Here is a 17282-nt window from a genome sequence, read left to right as displayed (position 1 = left end):
CACAGTACCCCCATAATGACATCACAATACCCCATAATGAAAAAGCAAAAACAGGTTTATATAAATGATAAATGAAAAAATATGATTTTCTTTCAAAAATTGTGACCCCAAACTTTTGAACGGTCGTATAGCTCTACATGATGTTAAACCATGTAGGAGCAGTATAGACCTAGTCTGTTCATTATATACATCTACATGATGTATTGTTACAACATGTAGGAACAGTATAGACCTGGTCTGTTCATTATATACATGATGTATTGTTACACCATGTAGGAGCAGTATAGACCTAGTCTGTTCATTATATACATCTACATGATGTATTGTTACACCATGTAGGAGCAGTATAGACCTAGTCTGTTCATTATATACATCTACATGATGTATTGTTACACCATGTAGGAGCAGTATAGACCTAGTCTGTTCATTATATACATCTACATGATGTATTGTTACACCAACAATAAAAGGGACATTATATTATTTTATACTGTTACAATTGAAAAAGATAACGACACTGAAATGTTTCATGAGATTAGAGAACACATTGGGTGGGATCTTAGACCGTTCCTCCATACAGAATCTCTCCCGGTCCTTAATTTATTTTGTCTGCGCTTGTGGACTGCCCTGTTCAATTCAAATCACAGGTTTTCAATGGAGTTCAAGTCCAAAGACTGAGATGGCCGTTGAATATGTTGATTTTGTGCCCAAGTAACCATCTCTTTGTGGATGTTGATGTGTCTTGCTGGAAGATCCACTTATGGCCAAGTGTCAGCCTCCTAGCAGAGGTAACCAGGTTTTGGGCTAAAATATCCTGGTAGTGGGTAAAGTTGATTTATTTATTTCATACATACATTTTTGCTCATCTTTATCAAGAGTATCAATAACTAGGTGCTTTTTTTGAAATCTAGTTATTTGACTGAATCAGAAATATAGATGTGGAGTTGATGTAGAGTTTGTTTTAGAATCTCATAAAAAATCTGAACTAATCAAACAACACTTGTTGCTCTTTGTACGTGTTGATATAATATGCTTATTTAATGGAGAGGAAAAAAACGTTTATCTAAACTGCTTTATAATATAATTCAATGAAGAAGAAAAAAAGTGTTCCCTCCTCAACTGCGTTTCCTCCCTCCAGACAGCAGATGGCGATATGTGTCTTTCAGGCGATGTTTATACTGTGACGTATAATCTAGTGGACGGAACGCTTCTTCAACAACTGCAGCCACCTCGGTAGCTCTCTTGACAACAAAGTCGGAACATTCAAGCTCTTTAGACAATTTACTGCTTTATTTAACACTATGATTTAAACATACTGATGTGTAAACAACTAGGTACCTCATTTAATTTAATATTTACGTTGTAAGTCAATTAGCTGTCTGGTCAAGTTAGCACTAGTCTAGTCGCTAATGCTAACTAGCTGTTATCCTCGACCATGAGTTCACTAAGCCACTCTCCTCCTGATAAAGAAGAGAAGATCTGCTGGACGGAGAAGGAAGCTCTCGTCAAAGAGGAGGCTGTTACAATACAAGAACACGTAGAGGGTGGGGCTGTTACTGTGAAAGAGGTGGAGGAAGACGTTTCAGTGAAAGACGAGGAAGACACGTTCAGAGTGAAAGAGGAGGAGGATGTTACAGTAAAAGAAGAGGAGAATGCAGGTTTTGGAGAGAAGGAGGTTACTGTGACAGTGAAAGAAGATGAAAACGTTTTTTTAATGAAGGACGAAGAGGGGGAGATTACTGTCACATTAGAGGAGGACGAAGAAGAGAAGATTGGAGACCTGATTAACACCAGTAAATACAGTGAGTACTGTCTTATAAAACAGGGACACAAACTCTGCAGTTGTTGAACTAATGTGTGAATTTTAAAAGGCCATTCTACTCTTGAATATGTTTTTGTATTGTATGAATTGTTCATGACGTCCTCCAGTGATTTTAACTTTTCCTATTGAAAAGTGATATATAAATACAGTAAAGTATAAACACACTAAAGGGAAACAAAATGCTAAATGTTTTGAGCAAAATAGTGTTTTTTTTAGACAACTGGAAACTAGAAGGAGTGAGTGATGTCATAGTAAGGTATTTAAGGAGTTGGCTTGATGGGAAGTCGTGATGTCATCCAATAGGTGACTGATCATCTTCATTATTATTTTTAAAATCCTTCCATTTCTGTCAAGTCGGTTTTTGATCTAGAAAGCCATTTTCAAGTCTTACCAGAGACTTTTAATACGATTTAAGTCCAAACTGTAACTAGGCCACCCAGGAACATTCAATGTCATCTTGGTAAGCTCCTCCAGTGTAGATTTGGCCTTGTGGTTTAGGTTATTGTCCTGTTAGTACATGTTTTGGGAGTCAGGTCTCTGAAATGCACTCTAACTACGTAACATTTAGTGTCTCCTTATATTACGTTGGGAAAACAGTTTTCATGGGCACAGAAATTATAAATAATTTCAGTTTGCAAAATCCAGTGATTCTAACCAAGAGTCACCTTAACTTTATTGACAACACCCAAATCAATACTGTCATTAACGCGGTTCTTCAATAATTGCACATCATTCTTAATACTGTAGCTGTTTAGTTACAGTCACATGTTCAACTATCATCAGCTGATCCAGGAAATAATTTTCTGAATTCCAGTCAAATGACAAACATCACAACATGCAACAACAACCAGAGTGCCTCTTCATTCATTACTCTGGTAAAGACAGTTATGCCGTGCTCCATGTTTTATCCAACATCCCTAACAAATTGGTGTTTATAATGTGTTATTGTCTGCTTGATTTACAGTCGGGTCTCGTTAGTCTGTTTGGACACAGAGATACTCAGCTCATAATGTGTAGAGAACTGCTCCTTGATGGACAGGCTATTGTACAACACACAGATACTTATCTCATAATGTGTAGAGAACTGCTCCTTGATGGACAGGCTATTGTACAACACACAGATACTTATCTCATAATGTGTAGAGAACTGAGAACTGCTCCTTGATGGATAGGCTATTGTACAACACACAGATACTCAGCTCATAATGTGTAGAGAACTGCTCCTTGATGGATAGGCTATTGTACAACACACAGATACTTATCTCATAATGTGTAGAGAACTGCTCCTTGATGGATAGGCTATTGTACAACACACAGATACTCAGCTCATAATGTGTAGAGAACTGCTCCTTGATGGATAGGCTATTGTACAACACACAGATACTTATCTCATAATGTGTAGAGAACTGCTCCTTGATGGATAGGCTATTGTACAACACACAGATACTCAGCTCATAATGTGTAGAGAACTGCTCCTTGATGGATAGGCTATTGTACAACACACAGATACTTATCTCATAATGTGTAGAGAACTGCTCCTTGATGGATAGGCTATTGTACAACACACAGATACTCAGCTCATAATGTGTAGAGAACTGCTCCTTGATGGATAGGCTATTGTACAACACACAGATACTTATCTCATAATGTGTAGAGAACTGCTCCTTGATGGACAGGCTATTGTACAACACACAGAGCTATTTTCCTTTATTCAGGACATTTAGAATGACAACACATTACAGAGGAGCTTAGTGGGATTATTCACAAAATTATCTGGTTATGAAATGTCATGACAAAGACATTTTAGTTTCCATGTATCACCTGAAATATGAAATGATTTATAGTCCTCGGCCTGTGTTATTGTTAGGTGAGGTCATGGGTCCTACAGTAGGTCTATGTTGTTGTCTATGTTGTTGTTAGGTGAAGTTATGGGTCCTACAGTAGGTCTGTTGTTGTTAGGTGAAGTTAGGGGTCCTACAGTAGGTCTGTTGTTGTTAGGTGAAGTTAGGGGTCCTACAGTAGGTCTATGTTGTTGTTAGGTGAAGTTAGGGGTCCAACAATAGGTCTCAGAGTGTTTTGTGCGTAAAAGACAAATGCGGCCATTGTTTCTCTCTTTCCTACTAAGAAGCCACCTGTCCCGGTTGATATATTATCGAATAGATATTAGAAAAACAACTTGAGGATTGATTATAAACAACATTTGCCATGTTCCTGTTGCTATTATGGAGCTAATTTGGAATATTTTTCGACGTTGTCGTGACTGCAATTTCCGGTCGAATTCTCAGCCAAACGTGAAGAACTAACGGAGTTATTTCTGCTACAAAAATAATATTTTTGAAAAAAAATAACATTTGCTATCTAACTGGGAGTCTCGTGAGTGAAAACATCCGAAGCTCATCAAAGGTAAACGATTTAATTTGATTGCTTTTCTGATTTTCGTGACCAGATTGCCTGCTACTAACTAGGCATAATGCTATGCTAGGCTATCGATAAACTTACACAAATGCTTGTCTTGCTGGCTGTAAAGCATATTTTCAAAATCTGAGATGACAGGGTGATTAACAAAAGGCTTTGTCTTTGAATATATTTCACTTGTGATTTCATGAATATGAATATTTTCTAGTAAGATTTTTTGTCCGTTGCGTTATGCTACTTAGTGTCAGTTGATGACAATTCTCCCAGATCCGGGATGGGTAGATCCAAGAGTTAACAAACCTCCAAACAAGCTTCAATGCCATATAACACTCCTTCTGTGGCCTCCAACTGCTCTTAAACACAAGTAAAACTAAATGCATGCTCTTTAACCGATCGCTACCCGCCCGCCTGACTAGCATCACTACTCTGGATGGTTCTGACTTACAATGGCGGGCCCTTGCTACATATTCGTCACCAAACCCACTGGCTCCAGGTCATCTATAAGTCTTTGCTAGGGAAAGCTCCCCCTTAACTCAGCTCACTGGTCACCATAGCAACACCCACCCATAGTACATGCTCCAGGAGGTATATCTCACTGGTCATCCCCAAAGCCAACACCTCTTTGGTCGCCTTTCCTTTCAGTTCTCTGCTGCCAAAGACTGGAAAGAATTGCAAAAATCACTGAAGTTGGAGACTTATATCTCCCTCACTAACTTTAAGCATCAGCTATCTGAGCAGCTTACCAATCGCTGCAGCAGTACATAGCCCATCTGTAAATAACCCATCCAACTGCCTACCTCATCCCCATATTGTTTTTATTTACTTTTTTGCTCTTTTGCACACCAGTATTTCTACTTGCACATCATTTGCACATCTATCACTCGTGTGTTAATTTGTTAAATTGTAATTACTTCTCTACTGTGGCCTATTTATTGCCTTACCTCCTTACTCAATTTGCACACACTGTATATAGATTTTTCTATTGTGTTATTGACTGTATGTTTGTTTATTCCAAGGGTAACTCCACATGTTGTTTTTTTGTCACACTGCTTTGCTTTATCTTGGCCAGGTCACAGTTGTAAATGAGAACTTGTTCTCAACTGTCCTACCTGGTTAAATAAAGGTGAAATAAAAAATAAAATCTTAACTTATTTGACACCCAAATGGAAACTGTCATTAATGCGGTTCTTCAATAATTACACGTAATTCATACTGTAGCAAACATTATATTAAACAGGACATTCAAATGAGCCTTACAATTATAATCCAAAGCAGTGTGAAAATTACTCATTAGCAACCTGGAAATGGAGGTTACTCCCCTGAGTTTTCCCCATTCACATTCAGAATACATTGTGAAAAACTAAAATCTTTGCTCACCATTTTTGCTCCAGGCAGATATACAACATCCATAACTATCGGTTTCCTCATTAGCAGGGAGGAGTTTCTGCAGTCACATTGCCCTCGTGCTGCAATTTTAGCCTACAATCATGGATGTTACTACTAATGTGAAAACAAGACAAAATATGACTATTCTTGCTCGTTTTAAGACAAATGTCAAATAATTTTAACATTCATTACAGACGTTAATTGTTGTATAACATCATGGCTATGCTGTTGGCATCACCTTTTGCAGTGGATTACCGCTGTTGTGGGCCTTTAATCATCAGTCTGACTTTGTTGTTCACACAGGAGAGATACTTAACTATTGTGGATCCTCTGGGAGCCTCAACAACCTTGTGATGCTGAAGAGGCAGAGAATAGTCTCTCCAGATCAGAACACCTCAAGAAACACTTGCAGAGATCCACAGGGAGGAGAACTCACTGCTGCTCTGACTGTGGGAAGAGATTCACCTCATCAGGCATTAAAATTCATCAGAGAACACACACAGGAGAGAAACCTTATATCTGTGGTCAATGTGGGAAGAGTTTTGGTGGATCTGGAGAGCTGACAGTGCACCAGAGAACACACACAGGAGAGAAACCTTATAGCTGTGGTCAATGTGGGAAGAGTTTTACTACATCTGGCCATCTGACTCGACACCAGAGAATACACACAGGAGAGAAACCTTATATTTGTGGTGAATGTGGGAAGAGTTTCACTACATCTTGCACTCTGACTGTACACCATAGAACACACACAGGAGAGAAACCTTTTAGCTGTGGTCAATGTAGGAAGAGTTTTTCTTCATCTAGCTCTCTGACTGAACACCAGAGAACACACACAGGAGAGAAACCTTATAGCTGTGGTCAATGTGGTAAGTGTTTTACTACATCTGGCTCTCTGACTCAACACCAGAGAATACACACAGGAGAGAAACCTTATAGCTGTAATCAATGTGGGAAGGGTTTTATTCGATCTGTCCACCTGACTCAACACCAGAGAACACACACAGGAGAGAAACCTTATAGCTGTAATCAATGTGGGAAGGGTTTTGGTCAATCTGGAGAGCTGACAGTGCACCAGAGAAAACATACAGGAGAGAAACCTTATAGCTGTGGTCAATGTGGGAAGAGATTTGCTTCATCTGGCTCTCTGACTCTTCACCAGAGAACACACACAGGAGAGAAAGCTCATAGCTGTGACCAGAGATAATCTGATAAATGATCTCTGATCAAATATTAGGAAATACATACATGAAGTAGTTGTTTCATGATTTCAACGAATAATGGCACAATGTAGAATGTTTTAACATTGTTTTAGGATTATTTTAATAGTGTCACAACGTAGAAGCCTAAACGTCTGCCCCCTTACCCATTGATTTCAACATAATTTGGCCATTAGCCTCAGGCTCTGAAATGGAAGAGATTGATTGGTGTCACCTCGTTAGTCAGTATGTGTTACACCTGTGCTGGCTTGTCCATCTCATTAGTGGGCAGGTGTTTCACCTGAGCTGGTCCAGGTTCTATTTAAGTGTCTGGCCCAGTGCTCCAGTTGTTTTGATAGATGTGGAGAGTCAACACCTTTTTGGTTTGTGTCCTGTCTTTAAGTTTGTTGTGGGTTTTTCTTTTGTTTGCCTCTTGTTGGGCAGATTTATTGGGTCTCATGGTGGGTGTCTTTTAGGTCCCAGTTGTTGTTACTAGTCAACTTTCAGTGGACACTGAGAGCAAAACTTCAACATTATGTTATTATACTTTTATTGTATCAAATGGTTGTTTTATGCAACAGAATAGAGGGTTCTTAGAACTATTGGGTCTGTGTTCTACTGAGGATGGGTTTCTGGGAGAAAACACTGACAGGAGATTTACAATGTCTTTTGTGTGATAAAACCTAAAGAGACCGCATTCCAGATCATGAGTTAATGTTTCTGTTCCCTATGGTACCAGTAAGAGATGACCCCAGGGCCAGACCCTGGTCTCTACACAGAGTACTGTTTTAGAGCAGATACTGTCTGCTGTGAATTATAAGTATCTTTCATACAAATCTTAACTTTGTGACCCATTCTATACATCTGCTGTTTGTCATGTAGATTGAAAGGGGTGTATCTTGGCTATAAAATACCTTTTGTACTTTTGTCTTGGGGCTCTCAACGAGTTGTCTGGGGGTGATTCATCGACCAGCCATCATTATCGTAGCGCACTCAATTGATTCACTTTGTATGTGTATGTTGTATTGACCTGCTCCCTTATTAAGTGAATAAAGATTTAGTTTAAGAATAAATCTGACTTGTCTGATAAGTTTGTTTCCTCATTTGATATTAAAGAAATTAACCACATTTGGGGATGTTAATCTTCACTCCTGACGACATGGGTAAATGGTACACCAGGGATCCCTCAAACTTGGGATCTCAGGGAGACCACACTTTGGGAAGGAGCAGATGGACCCACCTTTCATCTGAGGCAGCGAGCCGAGTGGATACCACATCTCAAACCTAGTTTAAATAAAAAGAGGTTAGCGAAACACGCTAAGTGTAGTTTTTAGAAAAGCCTCGTGAACAGGGCCGAGGCAGTAGGCTCTGAGTGTGTTTTCCTGTGTGCGTGGAGGTGTAAACAGAGTCGAGGCAGTGGAAGATGATCTGAGAGTCAGTCGACTCAGACACCTATCATTGGTCGGTTGCAGGCGACCTAGAGCTGTCCTGACACTGAATCGATCACGGTGGGGATTGGTGCGGTCTGTAGGGGGGAGGGGCCAGGGTGACTGGGTTCTGTGTGAAACACGGTACCTGGTGAAACTCTATTGGAAGGAGGACCTCATTTTGAAAAGTGTCTGTGTGACCCTCAGAAGTGACTTGGAGTTGGTATCGCAGTTGAGAAAATACTTTCAGACAAAAAGCTAAAAAAGCTACTGCCCCTAAAAACCAACGACTCCCTTTGAAAATGAGTGATGTGGCATCAGAAACATTTAGTAAATCAAATCAAATTTTATTTGTCACATACACATGGTTGGCAGATGTTAATGCGAGTGTAGCGAAATGCTTGTGCTTCCAGCTCCGACAATGCAGTAATAACCAACAAGTAATCTAACAATTCCAAAACTAATTTCTTATACACAGTGTAAGGGGATAAAGAATATGTACATAAAGATATGAATGAGTGATGGTGCAGAGCAGCATAGGCAAGATACAGTAGATGGTATCGAGTACAGTATATACATATGAGATGAGTATGTAAACAAAGTGGCATAGTTAAAGTGGCTAGTGATACATGTATTACATAAGGATGCAGTAGATGATAGAGTACAGTATATACGTATACATATGAGATGAATAATGTAGGGTATGTAAACATTATATTAGGTCGCACTGTTTAAAGTGGCTAGTGATATATTTTACATCCTTTCCCATCAATTCCCACTATTGAAGTGGCTGGAGTTGAGTCAGTGTGTTGGCAGCAGCCACTCAATGTTAGTGGTTACTGTTTAACAGTCTGATGGCCTTGAGATAGAAGCTATTTTTCAGTCTCTCGGTCCCAGCTTTGATGCACCTGTACTGACCTCGCCTTCTGGATGAGAGCGGGGTGAACAGGCAGTGGCTCGGGTGGGTGTTGTCCTTGATGATCTTTATGGCCTTCCTGTAACATCGGGTGGTGTAGATGTCCTGGAGGGCAGGTAGTTTGCCCCCGGTGATACGTTGTGCAGACCTCACTACCCTCTGGAGAGCCTTACGGTTGTGGGCGGAGCAGTTGCCGTACCAGGCGGTGATACAGCCCGCCAGGATGCTCTCGATTGTGCATCTGTAGAAGTTTGTGAGTGCTTTTGGTGACAAGCCGAATTTCTTCAGCCTCCTGAGGTTGAAGAGGCGCTGCTGTGCCTTCTTCACGATGCTGTCTGTGTGAGTGGACCAATTCAGTTTGTCTGTGATGTGTATGCCGAGGAACTTAAAACTTACTACCCTCTCCACTACTGTTCCAACGATGTGGATAGGGGTGTTCCCTCTGCTGTTTCCTGAAGTCCACAATCATCTCCTTAGTTTTGTTGACGTTGAGTGTGAGGTTGCGTTTTTCTGACATTTTCGGGAAATTTAAGGGAACATTTTTTTAAATACACCCGAAGCAGAGCCCCAAGTCCCATGGGGACGTCCTCAAGGGCGTGGATGTTCTCCCCATCAAAGGCCAGCGGGATTTCACTCTCATGGTGAAATGGATTTCCACCGATGTGCAGTAAAGGAGCGAAGAGCGGTGAAATCTGTGTCAACAAAAGTAAGAAAAGATGAACATAACAAATGATCAGCTGTAGTTTTATATAAGCATGCACACCTATGTTTATGAAGAAACAGATGATTGGTGCATAAGCATACCATGTCACGGACATAAAGGCCACTCGGGTCCTCATTGAAGAGGTAGGGCAAGAGCAGGATCGCTGCTGTAGTCTCCAGTCCTAGTAAAGTAAAGCAATGATCTTACAACACTTGCTAATTTTATTACAAAATACATTAGAGAAAGGGAAGGAATAAGAGCAAATCCCTCTTCTGTATTGTCCTTCAGGGACTGTCAAAATAGCAGGAAGATGTCCTCACCCCTGCCTCACCTCTCTACCTCTGCTAGTCCTTGAATTATCTTTTTGTCTATATCCATTCCATGGACTTCATTCATTTCTGAGGAGATCTGAAAAGATCATTTGCACACATTTGTACCTTCTTCTTGATCCCAATTGCATTGTTTCCATGTTCTGTCCTATAAGAATTTCAAAGGAAGAGAAAATGTGTCAAAGAATAGTCTTAAAAGCATTAAAACACATGCATATATATATTAAATAAATATTGAAAGATAAATGGCATCAACATACAATGTAATGTAAAATAGAAGAACATATTGGAGAAAGCACTAGCCAATACAGTACTGCCATACAGGCCAAATATCACATTTCAAGATAAAATATTAAACAATTTGTGTACAAAGTTATCAGGCTGACTTGAAAGATTATACTCAACATTTTGCTGTTTGGCAATACTGTGTTTGGATTCTGAAGGGCATTTATACAAAATAGAGCTAATAGATTTCAGTTTGTATTGACATGTTCTGTCCTATGAGGTCTAGACACTGTATTAATACCATTATGCATCTGAATCCCATCCCATTCAGCTTCCATCTAAGATATGAATTTCCCTCCACAAGAGGGAGTACATGTAACGTTTCCAAAATGGGATAGTATTGTCCATGTAACGTTTCCAAAATGGGATAGTATTGTCCATGTAACGTTTCCAAAATGGGATAGTATTGTCCATGTAACGTTATGCCCCCTTGTGAGTTAATAGTATTGCATGCTGTGGCAGGATATATAAAGAGGAAGACCTCCATTGACGATTCAGTTCGTTGTAACATCTCGTCTGGACAGGTCACCGTCCTTAGTTAGTTAGTTAGTTAGTTAGTTAGTTAGTTAACGTTAGCTAGTTCATTCTCACAAAACTGAGAACTGCTCTAGATTGGAAACTTACGTTAATGTGTAAAGTTATGTTGGCTTCATGGAAACGATATACAATATATGGGAAAGAATATAGTTGAGGGAAATAATCCAAACCTTGTTGTGCCTAGTTAGGACATAACGTTATCTAGCAAGATAACGGTACTGTACTGAAGCTCATACAACGCCGACGGTCAAACCCGCATTCTAATATTTACGGTAATTAACTATAGTAACGTTACGGAAGATACTCACAGAAAACCATAATTGTCTTCGTTATTCATTATTAGTATGTTATATTATTATAATTACTATTTCTAGACATATTCAGAGGCAAACATCAACCCAACTTAACCTTTTTAACTTGTCGCATCCAAACTTGTCACCGTCGTTTTCAGTTGTAATTGCGAAGTTCCCGCAAGAAGTCCAGCAACAACGGTGGTTCCTCGATGAACCCACCTTCTAACAAGGTCTTTGAAGAACCTTTTGGGGCTGTTTTTCATTGACCAAGAACCCTACGGTTCTTAGGGGATCTGAGAACAACTCCAGTTGAACCCTTCATTTTTGGAGTTGTAATCGGATCTATTTACTCTCAGATTCAAAACATGATGATTAGCATCAACGAACTGACGTTGAACTGGGCAGTCAGCGGCTGCTGCTCCAATACAGTATGAGGTGAGACGTTGAACTGGGCAGTCAGCTGCTGCTGCTCCAATACAGTAAGTGGTGAGACGGTGAACTGATGTTACATTTACATTACATTTAAGTCATTTAGCAGACGCTCTTATCCAGAGCGACTTACAAATTGGTGAATTCACCTTCTGACATCCAGTGGAACAGCCACTTTACAATAGTGCATCTAAATCATTTAAGGGGGGGGGTACTGCGGTGCCGTTCCCCTCACAGCTCCGTAGGCAAGCACCATGGTCTTGTAGCGGATGCGAGCTTCAACTGGAAGCCAGTGGAGAGAGCGGAGGAGCGGGGTGACGTGAGAGAACTTGGGAAGGTTGAACACCAGACGGGCTGCGGCGTTCTGGATGAGTTGTAGGGGTTTAATGGCACAGGCAGGGAGCCCAGCCAACAGCGAGTTGCAGTAATCCAGACGGGAGATGACAAGTGCCTGGATTAGGACCTGCGCCGCTTCCTGTGTGAGGCAGGGTCGTACTCTGCGGATGTTGTAGAGCATGAACCTACAGGAACGGGCCACCGCCATGATGTTGGTTGAGAACGACAGGGTGTTGTCAAGGATCACGCCAAGGTTCTTGTTGAACTGGGCAGTCAGCTGCTGCTGCTCCAATACAGTATGAGGTGAGACGGTGTTATCATATAGAAACATCATGGAATATTGTACATCATATTAGCATCAACATACATTATTGTTTCATTCAATTTCACATTATACGGATATTTCATTTTTTCAAGTTCAGAAGTTGACAATCACATTCTTCTCTAACAACCCCACATACAGTTACACATAATTAGATGCTATTTATTTTTAACTACAATGACCATAATGACATGAGCGCCTCCTTGTCTTGTCTGTGTTTCTTTTACACCTGCTACGTAAAAGAGACTGAAGAATGTGTAACAGTATAGCTTTCGTCCCTCTCCTCACCCCTACCTGGGCTCAAATCAGGGACTCTGCACACATAAACAACTGCCTCCCACGAAACATCGTTACCATCGCTATTAGCGCACACCCCGCTAACTAGCTAGCCATTTCACATCGGTTACAAATGCACAATGGTAAATGCTACCTGGGATTCTTGGGACATCCCTACCCTTAACCCTAACTTAACCATTTTAAATGTAAACTTCAATGGGCTAGGGACGTCCCAAGGATGTATCGCTACATGAAATTACACAATCTAAGTGATTAATAGTTGGTATTCAGCAGTCATAAAGCCTTATTTATTTTAATGAACTACTAAAATAGTGATTGTGTCAGACAGCAGCTCTACACTTTATTGAGTGACTGATCCATTCATCCTTCCAACCCTCCTCAGCCTTCCTCTCCTCTGAAGACCCAGTGAGGGTGGAGCTCAGTCAGAGAGCTGTTGAGGGACTGGTTAGGAAGAACACTTCTACAGCCAGAGAGGTGAGAGGTCACACACGGTTTAGATGGTAAATATTTATGTCCCCTTAGTGGTTCATCACATCAGCAAAAGGGAATATGTTCCATCATCCATGTTTATTTACATTAGTGCAAATTGTCTACTAATATTGGTGTAATTTCCCACCCCTTTTGGCTGTATGAATGTTAATTTCCCTCAGACACACACATTTGTTCTTTGCTATTATGGTCAATTGTGTAGATAGTACTTTTCCCCACTCATTCACCCCATTTCTTTACGTTGCTTATTTATATTCAGTGGCCTGAATGCATCCAGACTGTCAAAGGCCCATCCTGGTAGATCTGAACCTAATGCAGTTTGGAGTGATCAGATGACAGAAATCACATTTAGGTGCCAGGTGTAACTGAGGCCATAGACGCTCCATATCCATTACCTTTAATGTTTTATATAATATGACTAAATTTGTTTCTGTGTTGCAGGGGCAGTCAAGAAATGGAACAGCAAGGCCACAGAACATGACATAAGGAGAGCTGTGGGAGACCACCTGAAGCCCTTGGTAGAGCCGGGGGTGGTGTTTACCATTAATTGAATGGAATATCCAACCCAAAATATTAGCTTGCTTTTTAGGAGGGGCTCTGAAAGACACTATGGGGGTGTCCACTGAAAGTTGACTAGTAACAACAACTGGGACATAAGACACCCACCATGAGACCCACTAAATCTGCCCAAGAAGAGGGAAACAAAATAAAAAACCCTCACCAAACTTAAAGACAAGAAACAAACCAAAAAGGTGGAGCAACTAAAGGTGTTGACTCTCCACATCTATAACATGTACACCCCTTTGTTAATATGTATGTATAATATATAAACGAACACAACTAAACAAAACACCTGGAAATGGGAGATATCTTTTACCTCACTGGTTAAAGGACAACCTGCAGAAGAGTCAGCTACATTTGGGAGTGATGCATTTAAATTTAGGGGTCACTAAATAAAGGAATGCAACACTTATTTCTCATAACTCATTGATATCATGTTGAAATCATTTGTGTGACAGGGGGAAGATGAGGTTGCACGTCCTGTTAAAACTAACAGCTCATAAAACACACGGAATCTGGGAATAATGTGTACATCACTGTTTAGAGGACAACGTGTAGAAAACAGCTAGCTTCAATTTGAAGTGTTGCATTTTGATTCAAGTGGGTCACCAACGTAACATGGTAAGTGTAACACAACTCTATTTGTGTTAGTCACTTTTTGTTAAATCACATAAATAGTACTCTTTCAATTCAGAGCCTGGATTTTTCCCAAGGCTAATATCCATATCACGCTGAAATCAATGGGACAAACATTTAGGCTTCTACATTGTGAAATTTATTCAAATATTCCGACTACAATGTTAAAACATTCTACATTGTGACATTAATTCATTGATATCACGAAAAAAAACTCCTTCATGTATGTATTGTCTGATGTTTGATCAGATATCTTTTATCAGAGTATATATTGACACGCTGATCACAACTATAAGATTTCTCTCCTATGTGTGTTCTCTGGTGTGATACCAGATGGCCAGATTGACAAAAACTCTTCCCACATTGATCTCAGCTATAGGGTTTCTCTCCTGTGTGTTCTCTGATGAACTGTCAGCTGTCCAGATCGACCAAAACTCTTCCCACATTGATCACAGCTATAAGGTTTCTCTCCTGTGTGTGTTCTCAGGTGTAGAGTCAGAGAGCTAGATGTTGTAAAACCACTACCACATTGACCACAGCTGTAAGGTTTCTCTCCTGTGTGTGTTCTCTGATGCACTGTCAGCTCTCCAGATCGACAAAAACTCTTCCCACATTGATCACAGCTGTAAGATTTCTCTCCTGTGTGTATTCTCTGGTGTGATACCAGATGGCCAGATGTAGCAAATCTCTTCCCACATTGATCACAGCTATAGGGTTTCTCTCCTGTGTGTATTCTCTGGTGTAGAGTCAGATGATCAGATCTTGAAAAACTCTTCCCGCATTGACCACAGCTATAAAATTTCTCTCCTGTGTGTGTTCTCTGGTGTAGAGTCAGATGGTCAGATCGAGTATAACTCTTCCCACATTGACCACAGCTATAAGATTTCTCTCCTGTGTGTATTCTCTGGTGCACGGTCTGTTCTCCAGATCGACGAAATCTCTTCCCACATTGATCACAGCTATAGGGTTTCTCTCCTGTGTGTATTCTCTGGTGTAGAGTCAGATGGTCAGATCTTGTAAAACTCTTCCCACATTGACCACAGCTATAAAGTTTCTCTCCTGTGTGTGTTCTCTGGTGTAGAGTCAGATGGTCAGATCTAGTAAATCTCTTCCCACATTGATCACAGCTATAAGATTTCTCTCCTGTGTGTGTTCTCTGATGAATTTTAATGCCTGCTGAGGAGGTGAAACTCTTCCCACAGTCAGAGCAGCAGTGAGTTCTCTTCTCTGTGGGTCTCTGCAGGTGTTTATTGAGGTGTTCTGATCTGGAGAGACTCTTCTCTCCCTCTTCAGCGTCATGAGGTTGTTGAGGCTCCCCAGAGGATCCACGATTGTTCCGTATCTCTCCTGTGTGAACAACAAAGTCAGACCGATGATTAAAGGCCCACAACAGCAGAAGTCCACTGTAAAAGGTGATGCCAACAGCGTAGCTATGATGTTGTACAGCAAATTATGTCTGTAATGAATGTTAACATTATTTGACAATTGTCTTAAAATTAGCAAGAAAAGTCATATTTTTTCTTGTTTTCACATTAGTAGTAACATCGATGATTGTAGGCTAGAAATAGGATATTCATGTTGTTGAAACTCTAAACAGTGTGCCAGACGACTTTGTTCTCCAAGGCCCCCTTCTGTGTTTGCTAAAATTGTGGCACGAGGGCAATTTGATTGCAGAAACTCCTCCCTGCTAATGAGGAAACCGATAGTTATGGATGTACTATATCTGCCTGGAACAAAAATAGTGAGCAAAGATTTTAGTTATTCACAATGTATTCTGAATGTGAATGGGGGAAAACTCAGGGGAGTAACCTCCATTTCCAGGTTGCTTATGAGAGCATTTCACAGTACTTTGGATTATACATTTAAGGCTCATTTGAATGTCCAGTTTAATATAATGTTTGCTACAGTATGAATTATGTGTAATTAATTGAAGAACCGCGTTAATGACAGTATCCATTTGGGTGTTGTCAATAAAGTTACGATTTAATTTTTTATTTAACCAGGTAGACCAGTACTACCTGCTGGAGCGCGTGCTATGGGTGGGTGTTGCTATGGTGACCAGTGAGCCGAGTTAAGGCGGCCTAGCAAAGACTTATAGATGACCTGGAGCCAGCGGGTTTGGCGACAAATATGTGATAGCAAACTGGATGCAGTCTGAGTAGAGTGTTGGAGGCTATTTTGTAAATGATATCGCCAAAGTTAAGGATAGGTAGGATAGTCAGTTTTACGAGGGTATGTTTGGCAGCGTGAGTGAAGGAGGCTTTGTTTCGAAATAGGAAGCAAATTGTAGATGCTTAATAGGAGTCTGGAAGGAGAGTTTACAGTCTAACCAGATACCTAGGTATTAGTAGTTGTCCACATATTCCACAAGTCAGAACCGTCCAGAGTAGTGATGCTAGTCGGGCGGGCGGTTGCGGGCAGCGATCGGTTGAAGAGCATGCATTTAGTTTAACTTGCATTTAAAAGCAGTTGGAGGCCACAGAAGGAGTGTTGTATGGCATTGAGGCTTGTTTGGAGGTTTGTTAACACATTGTCCAAAGAAGGGCCAGATGTATCTAGAATGGTGTCATCTGACTAGAGGTGGATCAAGGAATCACCCGCAGCAAGAGCGACATCGTTGATATATACAGAGTCGGCCCGAGAATTGAACCCTGTGGTAACTCCATAAAGACTGCCAGAGGTCCGGACAACAGGCCAGGTTGATGAAGACGGCTGCACAGTACTGTCTTTTATCGATGGCGGAAATTATATTGTTTAGTACCTTGAGGGTGGATGAGGTGCACCTGTGACCAGCTCGGAAACCGGATTGCACTGCGGAGAAGGTACGGTGGGATTCGAAATGGTCAGTGATCTGTTTGTTAACTTGGCTTTCGAAGACTTTAGAAAAGGCAGGACAGAAT

General features: G+C 40.7%; 2 protein-coding genes across 2 annotated transcripts; one reads left to right on the top strand and one right to left on the bottom strand.

Annotated features, from left to right (window-relative positions):
* Positions 1 to 1212: 1212 nt before the first annotated feature.
* On the top strand, positions 1213 to 6214 carry LOC135532751 (uncharacterized). The gene is made up of 2 exons (XM_064960196.1): positions 1213 to 1802; positions 5927 to 6214. Exons 1-2 carry the CDS (start codon positions 1436 to 1438, stop codon positions 6184 to 6186), a joined length of 627 nt encoding a protein of 208 aa, XP_064816268.1. The 5' UTR covers positions 1213 to 1435; the 3' UTR covers positions 6187 to 6214.
* Positions 6215 to 14505: 8291 nt separating this feature from the next.
* LOC135532785 (zinc finger protein 239-like) lies at positions 14506 to 15817 on the bottom strand (the record flags this gene model as incomplete). Its single annotated transcript, XM_064960225.1, has 1 exon — positions 14506 to 15817. A coding segment is annotated over one exon (1062 nt), but the record flags the coding sequence as incomplete, so codon positions are not given.
* Between the last annotated feature and the right edge of the window lie 1465 nt (positions 15818 to 17282).

This window comes from Oncorhynchus masou, chromosome 5, assembly GCF_036934945.1.
Source record: "Oncorhynchus masou masou isolate Uvic2021 chromosome 5, UVic_Omas_1.1, whole genome shotgun sequence".
In the NCBI taxonomy this organism is placed as follows: Eukaryota; Metazoa; Chordata; class Actinopteri; order Salmoniformes; family Salmonidae; genus Oncorhynchus; species Oncorhynchus masou.
The sequence above is the reverse complement of the archived record's forward strand: the minus strand, read 5'-3'. Positions and strand labels throughout refer to the sequence as shown.